General features: G+C 48.4%; 1 protein-coding gene across 1 annotated transcript in view; it reads right to left on the bottom strand.

Annotated features, from left to right (window-relative positions):
* bbox1 (butyrobetaine (gamma), 2-oxoglutarate dioxygenase (gamma-butyrobetaine hydroxylase) 1) overlaps positions 1-18631 on the bottom strand; it is a 236871-nt gene that overhangs the window by 29198 nt on the left and 189042 nt on the right. Inside the window, exon 5 of the mRNA XM_078549550.1 lies at positions 12213-12409. Coding sequence (XP_078405676.1) covers positions 12213-12409 — 197 coding nt within the window. The remainder of the gene's footprint in view (positions 1-12212; positions 12410-18631) is intronic.

An 18631-nucleotide genomic window follows, 5' to 3' on the forward strand; every position in this document is an offset into this window, starting at 1 on the left:
TGTTTGACATAAATAGAGGCGATTTTTAAGTTCGTGTTGATGGAGGTGAATCTTGCTCCATGGCAGAAGATTCCAGGCACTACTCTCAATTCCTCCATCTCACTCCCACTCTGACCTCAGCCTCCTACACCGTTCCAATGAAACTCAAGTGCAAGCTTGAGGAACAGCACCTTATTTTTTGGTGAGGTTCTTCCTGGCCTCCATATTGATTTCAACAACTTCAGGTCATAACCGCTGCTCTCATTTTCTCAGAAAACAAGTTGTTTTTTTATATATTTATTTGTTCATGGGATGTGGATGTCATTGGTTAGGCCAACATTTATTGCTTATCCCTAATTGCCCTTGAGAAGGTGGTGGTGAGCCGCCTTCATGAACCGCTGCAGTCCATGCAGTGTAGGTACACCCACAGTGCTGTTAGGGAGGGAGTTCGAGGATTTTAATCCAGCGACAGTGAAGGAATGGCGATATAGTTCCAAGTCAGGATGACGTGTGGCTTGAAGGGGAACTTGCAGGAGGTGGTGTTCCCATGTATCTCCTGCCCTTGTCCTTTTAGGTGATAGGGGTTGCATTTTTGGAAGGTGCTGTTGAAGGAGCCTTGATGAGTTGCTGCAGTGCATCTTGTGTGGTGGAGGAAGTGAATGTTTAAAGTGGTGGATAGGGTGGCAGTCAAGAGCTGCTAATCATTCTGCTGTTGCCATTTACACCTTTCCTTTGGTCTCATATTTTGTTTCTTTATTGTCCTAATAAAACCTTCTTTTTGCCTTGCACTGCAATTCCTTTTGCCATTTAATCACTCTTGCCCTCCACTCTATCATAGACCTTCCCTTTCGTTATGTAATCCTGTCCTCTCCACCACTACCAACCACCCCTAACCAACATGTCACCATTTTCAGACTCTGTAAGAACATAGGAAATAGGAGCAAGCATAGGCCATTTGGCCCCTCAAGCCTGCTCCACTATTCAACTAGATCAAAGCTGATCTTCTGTCTCAATGCCATTTTCCCACACTATCTTCAAATCCCTTGATATCTTTAATATCTAGAAATCTGTAGATCTCTGTACTGAAAATACTCAATGATTGAGCCTCCACTGAGCCAAAGATTCGCCACCTTCTGAGTGAAGAAATTCCTCGTCATCTCATCCTAAATGGCCTACCTCTTATTCTGAGACTGTGTCCCCTTGTTTTAGACCCTTAGACAGGGGAAACATCCCTCTTGCATCTACCTTGTCGAGCCCTGTCAAGAATTTTGTATGCTTCAATGAGATCACCTCTCATTCTTCTAAACCCTAGAGAATACAGGCCCAGTCTCCTCAATCTCTCCTAGCCCATAGGGCAATCCTGCCATCCTAGGGATCAGTGTGGTGAACCTTTGTTGCACTCTCTCTATGGCGAATATATCCTTCCTTAGGTAAGGAGACCAAAATTGTACACAATACTCCAGGTGCAGCCTCACTAAGGCTTTGCACAATTGGAGCAATACATTTTTACTGCTGTATTCAAATTGTCTTGCAATAAAATACTGACTTAAAAACTATTAAATCTCTAACTTCTCTCATTTCCAATAAAGGACATTGACCTGAAACATTAATTCTGTTTCTCTACAGATGCTGCCTGATGTGCTTGAGTGTTTCCAGTATTCTGTTTCTAAACATCATTAATGTTATGCTGAGCTGTGTATTCTCGTGTCACAATTCTTTTCCCTGGCCCACCTTCCAAGGAAGCTATCTCATCAAGTTCCGAAGGCTGATGACACACCCTCTGAAGAGGACAAGCTGAGAAATAATTTCTAGAAAATGAGTAATCAAATTTCAATAACTTTTATAAAAAAGCTTTTGACAAGTACATACTTGACACATCTGTCAAGATGTTGGTATTTGAATTTACTAGCTTGACTCCTCCCTTGTAAATCTGGCTGAAGCAAAGTAACTTAGAAATAGTAGAGGTTTGATGGAGGCATTTTTTTTTCTGAGTGAGGGTGGTTTTTATCGACTTTATGATTTTAAAGAAGCAAAATCCAGGCTAGATCGTAGATAAAAATACTACGTTTTCATCACGGTTAGTGTACGTGTCAGTGCAAAAGTCTCAATGTCCTCAGTAAAGCCATGAGGCAGGGGTGAGTTTGGGAAAAGGATGATACAAAGAAATCGCTTTTTCTCTAAGCATTTTCTTCATGATAAATGTTATTGCCAGCCTTTTGGACCACAAGTACAGCAAAATAAAAAAAAAATCCTCACCTGTCTGGTTCTCTGCTGGCCCATGAGCCCCCCTCCTGCCAGATTTGGCATGATGGGGAAACTGTCACTGCTGAGATCTCCAACAAAATATGCATATCTAAACAAGACACTGCCAACATGAGTCAGATATCCTGCCTGCAAAGGAAGCGGGATCACAAGGGGCAAGTCACTGTCCTCTTTTAAATCCCCCCAATTTGGTTTCTACCAGATAGGGTTGAAATCAAGGCCTGTGTCTCAAAATGCATTCCTGTAAAGTATTAGAGTACACCGCCACTGCTGAACTTTGGTCTAGACACATTCCTGCTCCACTCCCCTAGAAAGGAGATGTTCTATTACCACAAGGCATCTAAACTGGGAGAAGTGCCAAGAACAAGGAAACCTCAGCACAATGACTGGCCTTGGCAGACTTGTGGAGCAGACAGCCTGGAAAAGGATTTATCAACAGAATATTTTTATTCCTGCTGCTGGGTTAGAAAAGACAGTGGCTTGGATTTCTTTGCAGGTTACTGCCAGCTGGTGTCAAAACATAAGAAAAATCAGAATAAATAGGAGCAGGAACAGGCCATTTGGCCCCTTGAGCCTGCTTCCCCCATTCAAGCAGATCATGGCTTATCTAATTGTGGCCTTAACTCCACTTTCCTGCCTGCCTCCCATAACCATCGACTCCCTTGTAGATTAAAAATCTGTCTAACTCATTCTTGAATGTATTCAGTGATGCACCAGGGGTAGAGAATTCCAAAGATTACCCGATGAGAGAAGAAATTCCTCCTCATATCCATCTTAAATGGAAACCCCTTATTTTTAAACTGTGCGCCCTAGTTCTAGCTTCCCCCATGAGGGGAAACATCCTCTCAGAATCTACCCTGTCAAACCCCCTCAGGATCTTTTTTTGTTTCAATAAAATCACCTCTCATTCTTTTAAACTCCAAAGAGTATAGTCCCAACCTGCTCTACTTTTCCTCATATAACTCCTTCATCAGAGAAATCAGCTTAGTGAACCGCCTCTGAACAGTTTCCAATGCAAGTATATCCCTCTGTAAATAAGGAGAGCAAAACTGTACGCAGTACTCTCGGTGTGGTCTTTTCAATGCCCTGTACAATTGTAGTAAGACTTCCTTAGTTTTATACTTCAGCCCCCTTGCAATAAAGGCCATTTGCTTTCCTAATTACCTGTATGGCAACTTGATGTTATTCATGTACAAGGTCAGGGTGGACAAAGATATACTACTTTGTTCAGATCTCAAATATCTGCACCATTTTTTACAGGCTCCATTATATGGTTCCACCCTGTTGCATGTGGAGTTGCCAAATTCAATTTCTCTCTCCTATCTATGCTGCAACTCTGCAAATTAACTAAAGCAGGTATTGCGGGGTTGTCTGGTGACAGTAGTAATGATGCCAGCACAGTCAAAAATCACTTGCAGGATCACAGAATTCTTGCTTTAGTCAATTTGTTTCTTCTTTTTCTGAACTTCTGTGACCCTGGTTTGCTTTTGTCATCAGCATTACTAAGTTTCATTTCTTTTTATGTCTTCCCCATAAAGCTCAGTTCACAATTCCAGCAAGGATTCTTCATCTGTGTTTTAGAGAGAAGAATCAGATGGAACAAATTGTGCAGAAGAGGCTAATTAGACACCATTAGTGATAACTTGTAGATAACCAAACCTTGTATTTGCAGACAAGTCAATTGTCAACCTCTCCTTTCAACAGTAAAGCAAAAGACTGGTGAATTGCTGCAGTGCATCTTGTAGATGGTACACACTGCTGCTACTGTGTGTCGGTGGTGGAGGAAATGAATGTTTAAATTGGTGAAAGGGGTGCCAATCAAGTGGGCTGCTTTGTCCTGGATGCTGTCGAGTTTTCTGAGTGTTGTTGGAGCTGTCATGTTGGAGATGTTGTCATCCAGACAATTGGAGATTATTCCACCACACCTGACTTGTACCTTGTAGATGGTGGACAGGCTTTGGTGAGTCAGGAGGTGAGTAACTCTCCACAGAATTCCCCCCCAGGATGATAATAGTGGGGGATTCAGCGATGGTAATGCCATTGATTGTCAAGGCGAGATGGTTAGATTTTCTCTTGTTGGAGATGGTGATTGCCTGGCACGTGTGTTGCGAAAAGGAGGAGGAAGGAGGGTCACACAGTGAGCCCAGTTGAGGGTCCATGGCAGAAAGAGGTCACCCAAGAGGACCCATTGCCAGCTGCCAGACTCTGCTAGCAAGGCCAATAAGGAACAGTTTAACCTAGAAAATCTGCTTGCCCACTGCTCAGTCATAGCTTCCCTTTGGTTACAACATCAACTCAGTAACTTACTGACATGTAGCTCTCATGCACAATTTCCAAAGCTCCTATTTTGAAAACAGTTGGCAAATGCTACTCGCAGGTATCTCCCTATCTATTCCCAATTTATTCCATGCACATTTCTTCAGTGACAAACAAAATTTTAGTTCATTTCTGTATGCCTTCTGATTGATTTTTCCTTTCATCAGGGCAAATGCTGCCTGCTTCCTTTGCTTTATTGTGGAGAACAATACATTCCTTGAATAGAATTCAAAACATCTGGAGGTTCTGGGCCCTGATGTAGCAGCCTGTAATATTCTTCATTCCCACCCGGTAATGTAAATAAAAACTGGCAATCATTTCATGGCTGGCCTCGCTCTTTGAGGTGATGCTGCCAATTTTATGCTGCAGTAGCACAAGACTTTGGGCGGAATTGCCCGTGCCCACTGGCATTGGGTGTGCTCGGTGGCATGAGCGGACAACATGGTGAGAAGGCCAACAATTGGTTTCACAATGTCGTGAAACCAGTTTGCGATCGTCCGCTCAGCCCGTCAACGGTGGGCCGCATTCCCCGCCATTCAATGTCGGACACCTCACTGTAATACATCAGCATATCATTAGAAAGCCAGCCCGCTGGACTCAACTACCGGATCGTCCGCCCATGTCGGCGGGAAAACACGCCAATGCAGAACATGTCTTGACAAGTGTAACATGCAGAGGTCAGGACTTACTGCCGGGACCTTGCTCACATCGTGGACATCCAAGGAGCAGAAGATGCTGGAGCCCAACAGCAACAGGTTCCTGGAGGAATGCCCAGGGCATACTGGGTGGATTCTCATGGACATGATTCTACTGCGAAGCAGCTCATGGAAGTTGGAATGTCACCATTAAGGCTCACAAGGGTTGAGGGGGATGGGAGAGGAAGGCCTACAACTGACTGGGAGAGGAAAAAGTGTCGGGGGGGGTGGGGGGGGTGGAGAGGGGTTGAGGTTGGGAGGGAGGGATGAAGGCATCATAGAGTGAGGTTGTGGGGGGGGATGAAGATGTCGGGAGGTAAGGTTTGGAAGGGGGGAATGAAGGTACCATTGGGAGGTTGGGAGAGGGGGTGGGGTTATGGGGGGAGGAGGGAGCAAAGGAGGTGAAGATAGCAAACTGGGGAGGTAGGTGTAACGGGGCTGGAAGGCGTAAGGGAAGGAGTTCAGAGTGGGGAAGGAGCACGGAGAGGAGAAGGAATCCAGGGGGAGAAAAGAATGTGGAGAGGGGAGGGAGTCTTGGGGGAGGAAGGAGTACAGAGGGGGGAGTCTGGGGAGGAGGAAGGAGTACAGAGGGGGGAGTCCGGGGAGAGGAAGGAGTACAGAGTGGGGAGTCCGGGGAGGAGGAAGGAGTGCGGAGAGGGGAAGGAGTAAGGGTGGAGGGAGATGTACGGGTAGAGGAAAGAGTCGGGAAGGGGGAAGGACTAAAGTTGGAGGAAGAAGGGAGTCTGAGGGAGTCAGGAAGGGGGAAGGAGTAAGGCTGGGGGAAGAGGTAAGGCTGGAGGAAGGAGTTGGGGCTGAAGGGCTAAGCGTGATGGAAGAACTAAGGGTGTCTGACGGAGTCAGGAAGGGGGAGGGACTAAGTGGGGGAGGAAGTCTGGGGGGTGGGAGGACTAAGTGGGGGGGAAGGGGTTCCATGGGGGAAGGGGTCCGGTGAGGGGGGGGGGTTCTGGTGGGCAGGGAAGGGTCTGGAGGGAGGAAGGGGTTCTAGGGGGGGAAGGGGTTCCAGAAGGAAGGGGTCCAGAAGGGGGAAGGAGATCCTGGGGGAGGGAAGGGTTCTGGATGGAGGAAGGGGTTCTGGGGGGGGGGGGCGGGGAAGGGGTCCAGAGATGGGATGGGGTTCCTAGGGGGAAGGGGTTCTTGGGGCAAAGGGGTTCTGGTGGGCGGGGAATGGGTCCACGGGGGGAAAGGATTCCGGGGCGGGGAAGGGGTCCGGAAATGGAAAGGGAATCCGGGGGAGAATTGTTCCAGAGGGGGGAAGGGTTCTGGGCGGCGGAGAAAGGGTCCGGAGGGGGGAAGGGGTTCTGAGGGAAAGGGGTTCTGGGGGGTGGGGAATGAGTCTGGAGTTGGGGAAGGGGTTCTGTGGGGGGAAATAGTATCCGGGGGAAGGGGTCCGGCAGGGGGAAGGGTTCTGAGGGGGGAAGGGGTTCTGCGGTTTGGAATGGGTCCGGAGAGGGGCAGGGGTTCTGGGAGGGGAAAGGTTCCGGAGTGGGGAGGGTTTCTTGGAGGGGTGGGGGCACTCACCTCTCAGTGCTCCAGCCCAGGACTGCTGCATGGCCCCGAAAGGTAAAACGACTGCAGCCCCCAGGTTTAGAGACATGTATTTTGGACGCCGTGGAGGCCTGCTATAATGTCCTCTGCCCCCACTCTGGATGCAGGAGGGGCAGCAGCATCACCAATACAGCGTGGGAGATGGTGGCAACGGTGGGCAGCGCCAATGCCCTGCAAAAGAGGACAGCCATTCAGCTTCAATGGAGGAGGTGTCCTCTTGGCTGGAGGTGAGGGCATGATGGAGCTGAGGGACCAGCTGGCTGAGGATGTCGTTCACTTGGCAGAGATCCCTGTGAACCAAAGTAGAGATAAGTAGTGCATGGCAGCAGAGTCAAAAGCAGGAGAGAGAGCACTCACATTTTACGTTGAGTGAGGGATGATGTGGTGCAGGATCCTCACGAGGGTGTTCGCCACCGACCTCACTGTCACAGCAGGCAACACATCCTCACCAGTCAGTGCGATGGCACACTGCTCAAAGTGAGTCAGGCGCCTAATATGGGCCACCCCATCCCTCGTCTTGGACCTCTTCCTGCTGATGTGAGCAGGCTTCTCCTGCATGAAAACACATGGAGTGCGAGCAGGACACATGGCATTGCGTGGAATGCTTCTGTGGTTAGCGGAGTCATGGCTAGGATGAGGATGCAAGTTCAAGAGGATATAAGCCTGAAGGAGATGTGAGGGTGTGTGTGAGAGTTAGTGGTGTTGTCCCTTGAAGTGTGAGATCTCTGTGGGTGTGTGATGGGTTTGTGAGTGTGTGAGTTGAGAGGGATGAGAAGAGTGAATTACCTTGGCCGAATGGATGAGACCATGCATCCTGTAGCAGCACTGGGTGGCTGTCCTCTTTTGCAGGGCATTGGTGCTGACCACCGCTGCCCCAACCTCCCATGCTGCAGGAGGGGCAGCAGCATTGATGATGGGTACAGGACATTATGGCAGGCCTCCACGGCATCCAAAAGGCGCTCAAGGGACATGTCTCTAAACCTGGGGGCCTGCAGTCTTTTTGCCTTTCGGGGCCATGTGTTCTATGCAGCAGTCCTGGGCTGGGAGCATTGAGAAGTGTGGATGCGACTGCACTTTAAATATGGCACCCAATGTGATGAAACGGCGAGGTGATGGCGTGGCAGGAGGATGAGAGCCCGCCCACCATGGAAATGGCATATTTCCCAGGAATGCATAATTAATGCTGCAGGTTTGGGACGATATGGCATGAAAAGCCGCCGTTGCAGCTGGCAGGTAAAACATCATTTTACCCACCTACTACCACACTTAATGCAAATCTGGGACGATTCTGCACTTGCCTCTTCGGTGGCCCCTCAACCCCAAAGGCGGTCTCTTTATAGAGGGCCTCAACTGCACCACGATCCGGCTATGCATATTTAATGGAAGTGCACCAAGGTCTTGGCAGGTGGACACCACTTTGGCAGTAAACTAGCTGAGGGGCAAAAAGATTAATTATAACCCAGAATTTTTAACTTTTTGGAGAAACATTGCCATCCTAGAAATAAGGGTCAGGATTTTGAGTTCAGCGTGTGGGCGTGGTCGGCGTGCCCAGGAAACTGCCCGCTGCCCGCGATCGGCCCCCCCGACCGCGATTTCACGCTGTCTGGCCAATTAACGGCCAGCCAGTGTGAAAGGCGCGCTGAAATGCTCAGCGCTGCTGGGGTGGGTGGGGGCGGGAGGGAGGGGGGTGAGCACTGAAGTCAGTGCGGGTGGGCTAGGGCGCTCACAGAAAGCTCCCTGAACGCGGAGAGCTGCCTCAGGGAGCTGAAGAATTCAAAAGCCAAAAATAAAGATTTTCAAATGCCGAAAAAAATGTCCACACATCAGGATCAGTCACCTGGATATATGGCTGATGGAAATTCTGTCCAAACATTTCTATCTTTTTTAAAATTAATATCGGATACCTCATCCCGCCCTTAGATGAAGGTTCCTCAAAAAGGCAAAGGCCGCCTGGCCGATTTGCCCGCCCATCAACTGTAGTGTTGGACGGGCAATGAAAAATTACTAACACAAAAACAGAATTACCTGGAAAAACTCAGCAGATCTGGCAGCATCGGTGAAGAAGAAAAGAGTTGACGTTTCGGTCCAACATGACCCTTCAACAGAACTGAAGTATAGTTAGGAGAGGGGTGAAATATAAGCTGGTTTAAGGTGGGGGGGCGGGGGGAGAGAAGTTGAGGGTGGGGTGGTTGTAGGGACAAGCAAGCAGTGATAGGAGTAGATAATCAAAAGATGTCACAGACAAAAGGATCAAAGAGGTGTTGAAGGTGGTGATATTATCTAAGAAAAGTGCTAATTAAGAATGGATGGCAGGACACTCAAGGTACAGCTCTAGTGGGGGTGGGGTGGAAAGACTGGCAAGGTATTAGTTGTACATTTAAAAAATGGAAATAGGTGGGAAAAGAAGAATCTATATACATTATTGAAAAAAAAAAGGGAGGGGGAAGAAACGGGGTGGGGATGGGGGGAGGGAGTTTAAGATCTAAAGTTGTTGAATTCAATATTCAGCCCGGAAGGCTGTAAAGTGCCTAGTCGGAAGATGAGGTGCTGTTCCTCCAGTTTGCGGTGGGCTTCACTGGAACAATGCAGCAAGCCAAGGACAGACATGCGGGCAAGAGAGCAGGGTGGAGTGTTAAAATGACAAGCGACAGGGAGGTTTGGGTCTTTCTTGCGGACAGACCGCAGGTGTTCTGCAAAGCGGTCGCCCAGTTTGCGATTGGTCTCTCCAATGTAGAGGAGACCGCATTGGGAGCAGCGAATGCAGTAGACTAAGTTGGGGGAAATGCAAGTGAAATGCTGCTTCACTTGAAAGGAGTGTTTGGGCCCTTGGACGGTGAGGAGAGAGGAAGTGAAGGGGCAGGTGTTGCATCTTCTGCGTGGGCATGGGGAGGTGCCATAGGTGGGGATTGAGGAGTAGGGCGTGATGGAGGAGTGGACCAGGGTGTCCCGGAGGGAACGATCCCTACGGAATGCCGCCGGGGGGGTGAAGGGAAGATGTGTTTGGTGGTGGCATCATGCTGGAGTTGGCGGAAATGGCAGAGGATGATCCTTTGAATGCGGAGGCTGGTGGGGTGATAAGTGAGGACAAGGGGGACCCTATCATGTTTCTGGGAGGGAGGAGAAGGCGTGAGGGCGGATGCGCGGGAGATGGGCCGGACACGGTTGAGGGCCCTGTCAACGACCGTGAGTGGAAAACCTCGGTTAAGGAAGAAGGAGGACATGTCAGAGGAGCTGTTTTTGAAGGTAGCGTCATCAGAACAGATGCAACGGAGGTGAAGGAACTGAGAGAATGGGATGGAGTCCTTACAGGAAGCGGGGTGTGAGGAGCTGTAGTCGAGGTAGCTGTGGGAGTCGGTAGGCTTGTAATGGATATTGGTGGACAGTCTGTCATCAGAAATTGAGACTGAGAGGTCAAGGAAGGGAAAAGAAGTGTCAGAGATGGACCATGTGAAAATGATGGAGGGGTGGAGATTGGAAGCAAAATTAATAAATTTTTCCAGGTCCAGGCGGGAGCATGAAGCAGCACCGAAGTAATCATCGATGTACCGGAGAAAGAGTTGTGGGAGGGGGCCGGAGTAGGACTGGAACAAGGAATGTTCCACATACCCCATAAAGAGACAGGCATAGCTGGGGCCCATGCGGGTACCCATAGCCACACCTTTTATTTGGAGGAAGTGAGAGGAGTTAAAGGAGAAATTGTTCAGTGTGAGAACAAGTTCAGCCAGACGGAGGAGAGTAGTGGTGGATGGGGATTGTTTGGGCCTCTGTTCAAGGAAGAAGCTAAGGGCCCTCAGATCATCCTGGTGGGGGATGGAGGTGTAGAGGGATTGGACATCCATGGTGAAGAGGAAGCAGTTGGGGCCAGGGAACTGGAAATTGTTGATGTGACGTAAGGTGTCAGAGGAATCACGGATGTAGGTGGGAAGGGACTGGACAAGGGGAGAGAGAAGGGAGTCAAGATAACGAGAATTGAGTTCCGTGGGGCAGGAACAGGCTGACACGATCGGTCTGCCAGGACAGTTCTGTTTGTGGATTTTGGGTAGGAAGTAGAAGCGGGCCGTCCGAGGTTGGGCGACTATCAGGTTGGAAGCTGTGGGAGGAAGATCTCCAGAGGAGATGAGGTCAGTGACAGTCCTGGAAACAATGGCTTGTTGTTCCGTGGTGGGGTCATGGTCCAGGGAGAGGTAGGAGGAAGTGTCTGCGAGTTGACGCTCAGCCTCCGCGAGGTAGAAGTCAGTGCGCCAGACAACAACAGCACCACCCTTGTCAGCGGGTTTGATGACAATGTTGGGGTTGGACCTGAGAGAACGGAGTGCAGTACGTTCAGAGAGAGACAGATGGGTGAGAGGAGCAGAGAAATTGAGACGGCTAATGTCACGCCGACAGTTCTCAATGAAAAGATCAAGAGAAGGTAAGAATCCAGAGGGAGGGATCCAGGTGGAGGGAGAATATTGGAGGTGGGTAAAAGGATCCGTTGAATGGAGAGAGGACTCCTGCCCAAAGAAGTGAGCACGGAGCCGAAGACGGCGGAAGAAGAGTTCAGCATCATGCCGAGCCCGAAATTCATTGAGATGAGGGCGTAAGGGTATCAAACTAAGTCCTTTGCTGAGCACTGAACGTTCAGCATCGGAGAGGGGAAGGTCAGGGGGTATAGTGAATACGCGGCTGGGGCTGGGATTGGAAGATGGGGTGGGGACGGAGGGACAAGCAGGGGTGGAGGGTCCCAGATGGGTGTTGGTGTCGATGAGTTGTTGGAGCTTGCGTTCCTTAGCACTTGAGAGAAAGAGAAAAAGTTTCTTGTTGAGGCGTCGGATGAGGCGAAGAATAAAATGAAACTGGGGGCACGCGCAGCTTTGAAAAAGGGTGCGGCGGTGCTGCTGAAGGGAGAGGTCGAGTGTGTTCATATGGCGGCGCATGGCACTGAGTGTGGATCTCAGAATGCGACGGGAACAGCAGTCCGAGAAACGTTTTATGTCCCGGAGATACCTGTAATCCTGGGTGGGTTCGAAACAAGAGGGATGGAATTTCAGTTGAAATCCACGTGGGGTGAGTCGGAGATGGAGACAGTCACTGAGAAAGGAAATATGGCTGTGAAAGCGGGTTTTAGTAAACGCCTTGTCAAACACCAGGAGAGAAATGGAGAGCAATTAATATTACTGTTGATTACTGCATTAATGGCCTAAATAGGCCTCTTAATTGTTGGTGGGTGCACTGCCGACTCCTGCGAGCGCCCACCGACTGAGATATCGCGCGAGTGCGTGATGACTTCAGGACGCTCTCCCGACGTTGTCACACGCTATTTCACGCTCAAGCAGGTCGGGCGCGCACCCAAGTGCCGAGCGAAAAATTCTGCCCATGGGCACAATTATGTCAGCTGCTTGCTTTTGTACTCACTCAATAATTTTGTGCTTGGATTGAAGACAGAAATCACAGTAGTCAGCTCCGGTGTCTGTGAAATCAACCAAAATTGAGGTGAGGAGCTGGAAAGCTTCGGGATTCAGTTGTCTGAGTTGATTGGCAACATGGAATCCATCCACCATCACCGTTTCACCTCCAGCTTCTGCCGGTTTTATGCAGTGAATAAGCTGAACCTTGGACAAAAGAGACAACTAAATGTTTACCATCTTGGCACATTTAATGAGGATACATTTATTTTGATACACTTTACCATTGGTTTTAAATAGTGGCATTGTTGTACATTTTGCTTGCATGTCGTTTGCAGGAACCTACAAGGCTATAAGATGCCACAGTGCAGTGGTTCTACATGCTTCATTGCCAGGATGTTTAGTTAGAGGTGGCCACTAGATGATGGGGAGAAGCAAATTGGCCATTTATGACTAATTCGCTTCTTGAAATTTTATCTTCTTGCATAAAGCTATTGAAAGCACTTCAAATGGGCTAGCTCACAGCTTATGTATTTATTATTATCCATTCATTGTGGAGCCACTCCTGCTCAAGAAAATTTAAAAAGGAACATTTTTTACTGTTGAACTTGCCTCTGCTTCTAAGCCTGGCTCCTGTTTTTGGCAGTTGACCTGGCAGGGAAGGCAACACTGCTCCTTCTTCTGGGCTTAGTTAAAACAGTAAATTGAGCCCTGACTTTGGATTGAAGGAATAACTGAACTTTATCTGTCCGGTCTCCTGGAGAGTGCTGGTGACTGATATTGGTGAAAGCCACACTTATTTGGGTTGATGCACAAACAATTATTACTGTATCTACAACATTCACTTTATACTCATTATTAATAGATGCCAGCACCATTACAAACATAATTCACATGACTTTTACTTAAATTAGCATATTTTCCAATATCTAAGAATGAGGCATCTCCACATGAGGAAACGTTTGCCAATGCACCCTTCAAAAGCCCAAATGTGATAAAAGCCATCAGTACAGGGAAGAAGCTCTTTTCCAGAGGGTCTTACTCTCTACGTTCAGCAAATAAATTCTGAAGTATCAGCCTGTTTTGGAAGTTTGCATTACAGTACAGTCTTCAATATAGTAGAAAAAAACAAGACTTGAATTTCATTATTATCTGCCTAAATCATTGGAATTTGGCTCTGAAGAAAACATCCATACACCCTGCTGGGAGCTTGTAATTACATAGTGCCTTTCATGACCTCAGGACACCCCAAAATGTTTGTCAGGCGATGATGTGCTTTTGAAGTGTAGTCACCGTGGTAATGTAGTAAACATGACAGCCAATTTGTGCACAGCAAGCTCCCACAAGTAGGAATGAGATAAATGACCCAGGTCATCTTTTTCAAATCTAACTCTAATATTAGGCACGCAATGCAACACAAGTTTGCAGGTCACACAAGAATATGTACAAGTGTTGGTAATTTAGTCCCAATTTATAGGTTGTTGACTGATTTTGGATGTTAGGGGGCTGGGTCCACATATGGTGGTGTCCCTTAATATGGATAAGTGTGGTATTACTCCAGTCCTATTACACCATGCAGGTATGCCAGCAAAAGGTTTAGCACCAAGAAACAGACCTTGGCAATACAATTGGTAAATCATTAAGAGTGTACAAGTAACATGATGGGGCCTTTGTCCAGGCAAATAGTTTCACGTTGCATTGTTAGAATACACTATGAAATAATATGCACAGTATTCCAGTAAAGCCATACATGAAGTTAACAAGGCATTAATTTGGCTGTACTTGGGAATATTGCATTCAATTTTGAGTGCCATGCATGGTAGGAATGTTGAGGCCTAGGAAAATACACAAAGGAAGATGACAGAAATCATGCCCATTCTTGGGGTGCCCAGTTACAGAATACGCTCTAGAAGTTGGGGCTATTTTCTACAGAGAAATGCAGAGGATATTGCTAAGGCTTTCACAATGTCTAATTGGAAAGATGGATGGATAGGAACAGGATGATTGGGAGATGGTCCAGGCAAGCTGTTGTGTGAGACATTAGGTGTAGCTAGGGCAATTCCATCCATAAATACCCATTCACTGACAGTGCACTTGTTCAAAAAAATCTACCCAATTGTTCCACATTTTTCAAATGCCAATGGCAGTTTTAACGCAACCTCTTGTATTGAACCTTATCAAAAGCTTTCTGAAAATCTGAATATACCAATCCACCAGTTTCCCCTTATCTTGTCTTCTAGTTAGATCCTCAAAAAACTCCAACAGGTTTGTTAAACATTTTCCTTTCATAAATCCGTACTGACTCTGTCCAAACCTACCATTATTTTCTAACTGACCTATTATCATATCCTTTATTATAGATTCCAGCATTTTCCATACTACTGATGTCAAGCTAACAGGTCTGCAGTTCCCCATTTCCTCTCTCCCCACTTTCTTAAATAGTGGGGTTACATTTGCCACTTATCCAAATGCAGGAACCATTCCAGAGTCTATAGAATTTTGCAGATGACTACCAATGCATCTATTATCTCTGCAGCCGCCTCTTTCAACACTCTGGGATATAGATCATCAGGTCCAGGGGATTTTTCTACCATAAATCCCATTAATTCCTCTTGTAACTTTCTTTTACTAATATTAATATTTTGCAGTTCCTCATTTACACTAATCCCTTAATTCTCCATTATTTCTGGGAGATTTTTAGTATTTTCCTCCGTGAAGACAGGGTGCCATTGACTGCACTCACATGGTGCTTGGATCTCCATGGCAACAAGCAGTCATCTATGTCAAGTGCAAGGGCTTCCACTCGCTGAATGTTCAGCTGGTGTGCAACCTGCAGGACTCCTACATTCTTAGCAGGTCTTAGATCCCTGACAACTTCCAGTAAGGCTGCAGGGTTGGCTCCTCGGGGATAAGGGCTACCTACAGAGGATGTGGCTGATGACATCTGTGCGGCAGCCTTGGACTGCAGCTAAGCGACAGTACAACAAGGCTCAAGCTGCAGCCTGGACTTTGGTGGTGCAAACAATAGGCATTTTGAAAATGAGGTTCTGGTGCTCCGGTGTAGCACTGCAATATGGTCCCAGGGGGTGTTGTCACTTGCTGAGCATTCCACAACTTGGCGCTGCAAAGGGAGGAGGACCTGGCTGAGGATGAGATGGAGGAGCTGCACGTATCCTCAGATGAGGAGGACATCAAAGGGGAGGACGGTGATGAGGCCATCACACTGACCAGACAAGGCAGGCGTGCTTGGGAGGCCTCCATAGCCACAAGATTCGTGGAGGATGATGACAATATTCAGTGAGGTCAGTCCTGACATCCTCACTTTGCACCTGTGAATGTTTGATTCCTGTGTGGCTGATGGCAGCGCACATACCCTTAGTGCTTAGGCTCATGTCATGGAGACGCAGAGGAGGCCCTAATAGTCGCTAGATTCCAGGAGGATGATGACGACATGCAGTGAGGACACTCCATAGATCTTCACATTGCCTCTGTGAATGTCTCACTCCTGTCTGACTCGGGGGGGACGAAGGGATTGAGGGGGTTAAGGGGTGGGGAGTTAAGGGGTTGGGGGGGGGAGTTAAGGTGTTGGGGGTTGGAGGCTTGCCCTCTGTGTTCAGGGTCATATCATGGAGACCCAGCCATGAAACTTTAAATGCACCTGATCCTTTGTCAGCCTTCAGCACCTTCCCCCTTCAGGAGCACCCCACCCCCACCTGGGCCATCTGTCACTTGCTTGTCCTGCTTTCTACTCTTAATGTCACCATTAGCACATTCCTTGGATAATATCACCACCGTCAACACCCCTTTGTCCTTTTGTCTCTGACATCTTTGGCAATCTCTTCTTTGCCTCAACCTATCACTGGCTCTCTATCCAGCTCTAACTGTCCTACCCCCCTCAACCAGCTTATATTTCACCTCATTTCTATTTTTCCTCAGTTCTGATGAAGAGTCATATGGACTCGAAACGTTAACTGTATTCCTCTCCGCAGATGCTGTCAGACCTGCTGAGTTTTTCCAGGTATTTTTATTTTTGTTTCAGATTTCCAGCATCCGCAGTATTTTGCTTTTATCTTTGACATTCATGGGAGTTTTTATTTACAATAGTGAACATTAAGTACAAGTGATTAACACCTGTGCCCAGGCTGTGCAACGACATCTTAACCTTCCTAACCCTGCCGCTTTGTCTTGGTGCTCCCCCAACATCCAAGGTGGAGGTGGAGGCAGCCTGCTGACTGCTATGCCCTGTGTGTGACGACCTTGATGGGCGTCCTCTGGAGGGCCGAGACATGGAGGGCCCCAGCCTGCTTTTGGGGTCCTGCTGTGTGGTAGTGGCGCCTTCGTCGGCCTGTGGAGCTGGAGCTGCTGCAGTCACAGGTAGAGGGGATTCAGATGGGCTGGACACTCCCGGAGTCACTTGGGTGGTGGACGTCCCTGGGGTGTGCACCTGCTGACCTCCTCCCTATGGGTGCCGAAGGCCCACACCCCTCTTGCGTTGACACTGTTGGAAGCAACAACACAATCAGTGATGGAGTTTAGCCCGCGCAGCAGTGCAGGACCGATGTCCTGGGCCAAAGGGTTCCAGGGCAGCTGCCATCCACCCTCAGTGCATTGGCACGCCGACACTATCGTCTTAGATTGAATGCGGGCGAACTCCTCCATCGTGCCTTGAAATTTTGAGAAGTGCAGCGGACATCCCTTCCTGAGTTCCTGATGTTCCTGAGCTTGCCTTTGCAGCTCCAGCAACTGTGACATGACCAAGTCCAGGGGCTCATCATCTGACTCAGACTCAGCAGGTTTCTGGCCTCCAGCAGTCCTCCGAGTGCTGGAAACCTGGGAAGTCCCTGCCGTAGCCTGCTGTGGGTCAGACAGTGCGATGTGCTCACCAGATTGTGACCCCAAGGCTACTCTAGAACTAGGTCCCACTGAGGTGTGTCTCGGCACTGGTGGAGTGTGGCGATGAGTGCTTTGACGGGTCTTCAATTAGGGTGTCATTAGACTCTTCTTCCGAGGTGTCTTCGGGGCTTGAATCGGGGACCTGGGTCGTGGACCTCCTCAGCTGCTTCCCAGATATACCTGCGAAAGGAGAGATAATTAGTGCATGGCAGGGGACTGCGGGACAAGGGAACTGACTCACAGCATGGTTGGCTGATGGATGTTGCACTGCTGGATCTTCACTTGGTTGAGCACTGGCAACCTCACTGTCAGCACAGGAGCAGTTAGATGACTCTATTTTCAAGTCTGTGAGGACCTTGATGTGAGGCATTCCTCCACCAGTCTGCGACTTCTCCCTTTTGTAGTGTGCCAGCTTGTTCTGCATGAATACAGATGGAAAGAGTGTAAAGCAGGACACCTGCCAGGCTAGGTGATAAGGATGCCTGCCATGTGTTGCTGGTGAGTGGTACCATGGATGGGATGAGGACATGATCTGCAGGGCAGATGAAGGTGTGTGTGAGAGATTGAATGGTGATGTCTCTTGAACTGGCAGTGAGTGAGATCCCTGTGGATGTGTGTAAGTTGAGAGTGATGAGAAGAGTGACTTACCCTGGAGGAATGGAGGAGATCATTGATCCTTTTTCGGCACAGGGTGGCTGTCCTCTTTTGCAGGGCTTTGGTGCCGATCACTGCTGCCATTGCCTCCCATGCTGGATTGGTGACCTTGCTTGCTGGTCTTTGCCCAGAGCAGGGGTAGAGGATTTCACGGCGGGCCTCCACAGCGTCCAGTAGGTACCCGAGGGAGGTGCCACTAAATTTGGGGACAGCATGTTTCCTCCCTTTGGCAGCCATAACTTTCCAGCAGCTTCTGATGCCTTAGAAAGTGCCTGCTGTGTGTGTTATGATGCGGCAAATGATGTGCACCAGGCGGATCAAATCCATGAGGGAAACTTGATCACGCGGTCACTACAGTTTTGCAATTTATATTTTATTTCGAGATGAGTGCCCTGACTTGAGAAGTAAAAAGTCCATCAGTCCATAAGACATAGGAGCAGAAATTAGGCCATTTGGCCCATCGAGTCTGCTCCGCCATTCAATCATGGCTGATAGGTTTCTCAACCCCATTCTCCCACCTTCTCCCCGTAACCTTTGATCCCCTTACCAATCAAGTACCTATCTATCTCCGTCTTAAATACACTCAATGACCTGGCCTCCACAGCCTTCTGTGGCAATGAATTCCATAGATTCACCACTCTCTGGCTAAAGAAGTTTCTCCTCATCTCTGTTCAAAAAGGTCTTCCCTTTACTCTGAGGCTGTGCCCTCGGGTCCTAGTCTCTCCTACTAATGGAAACATCTTCCCCACGTCCACTCTATCCAGGCCTTTCAGTATTCTGTAAGTTTCAATCGGATCCCCCCTCATCCTTCTAAACTCCATTGAGTATAGATCCAGAGTCCTCAAACGTTCCTCATATGTTAAGTCTTTCATTCCTGGGATC

This window comes from Cetorhinus maximus, chromosome 9 (genome assembly GCF_964194155.1).
Source record: "Cetorhinus maximus chromosome 9, sCetMax3.hap1.1, whole genome shotgun sequence".
Taxonomy (NCBI): Eukaryota; Metazoa; Chordata; class Chondrichthyes; order Lamniformes; family Cetorhinidae; genus Cetorhinus; species Cetorhinus maximus.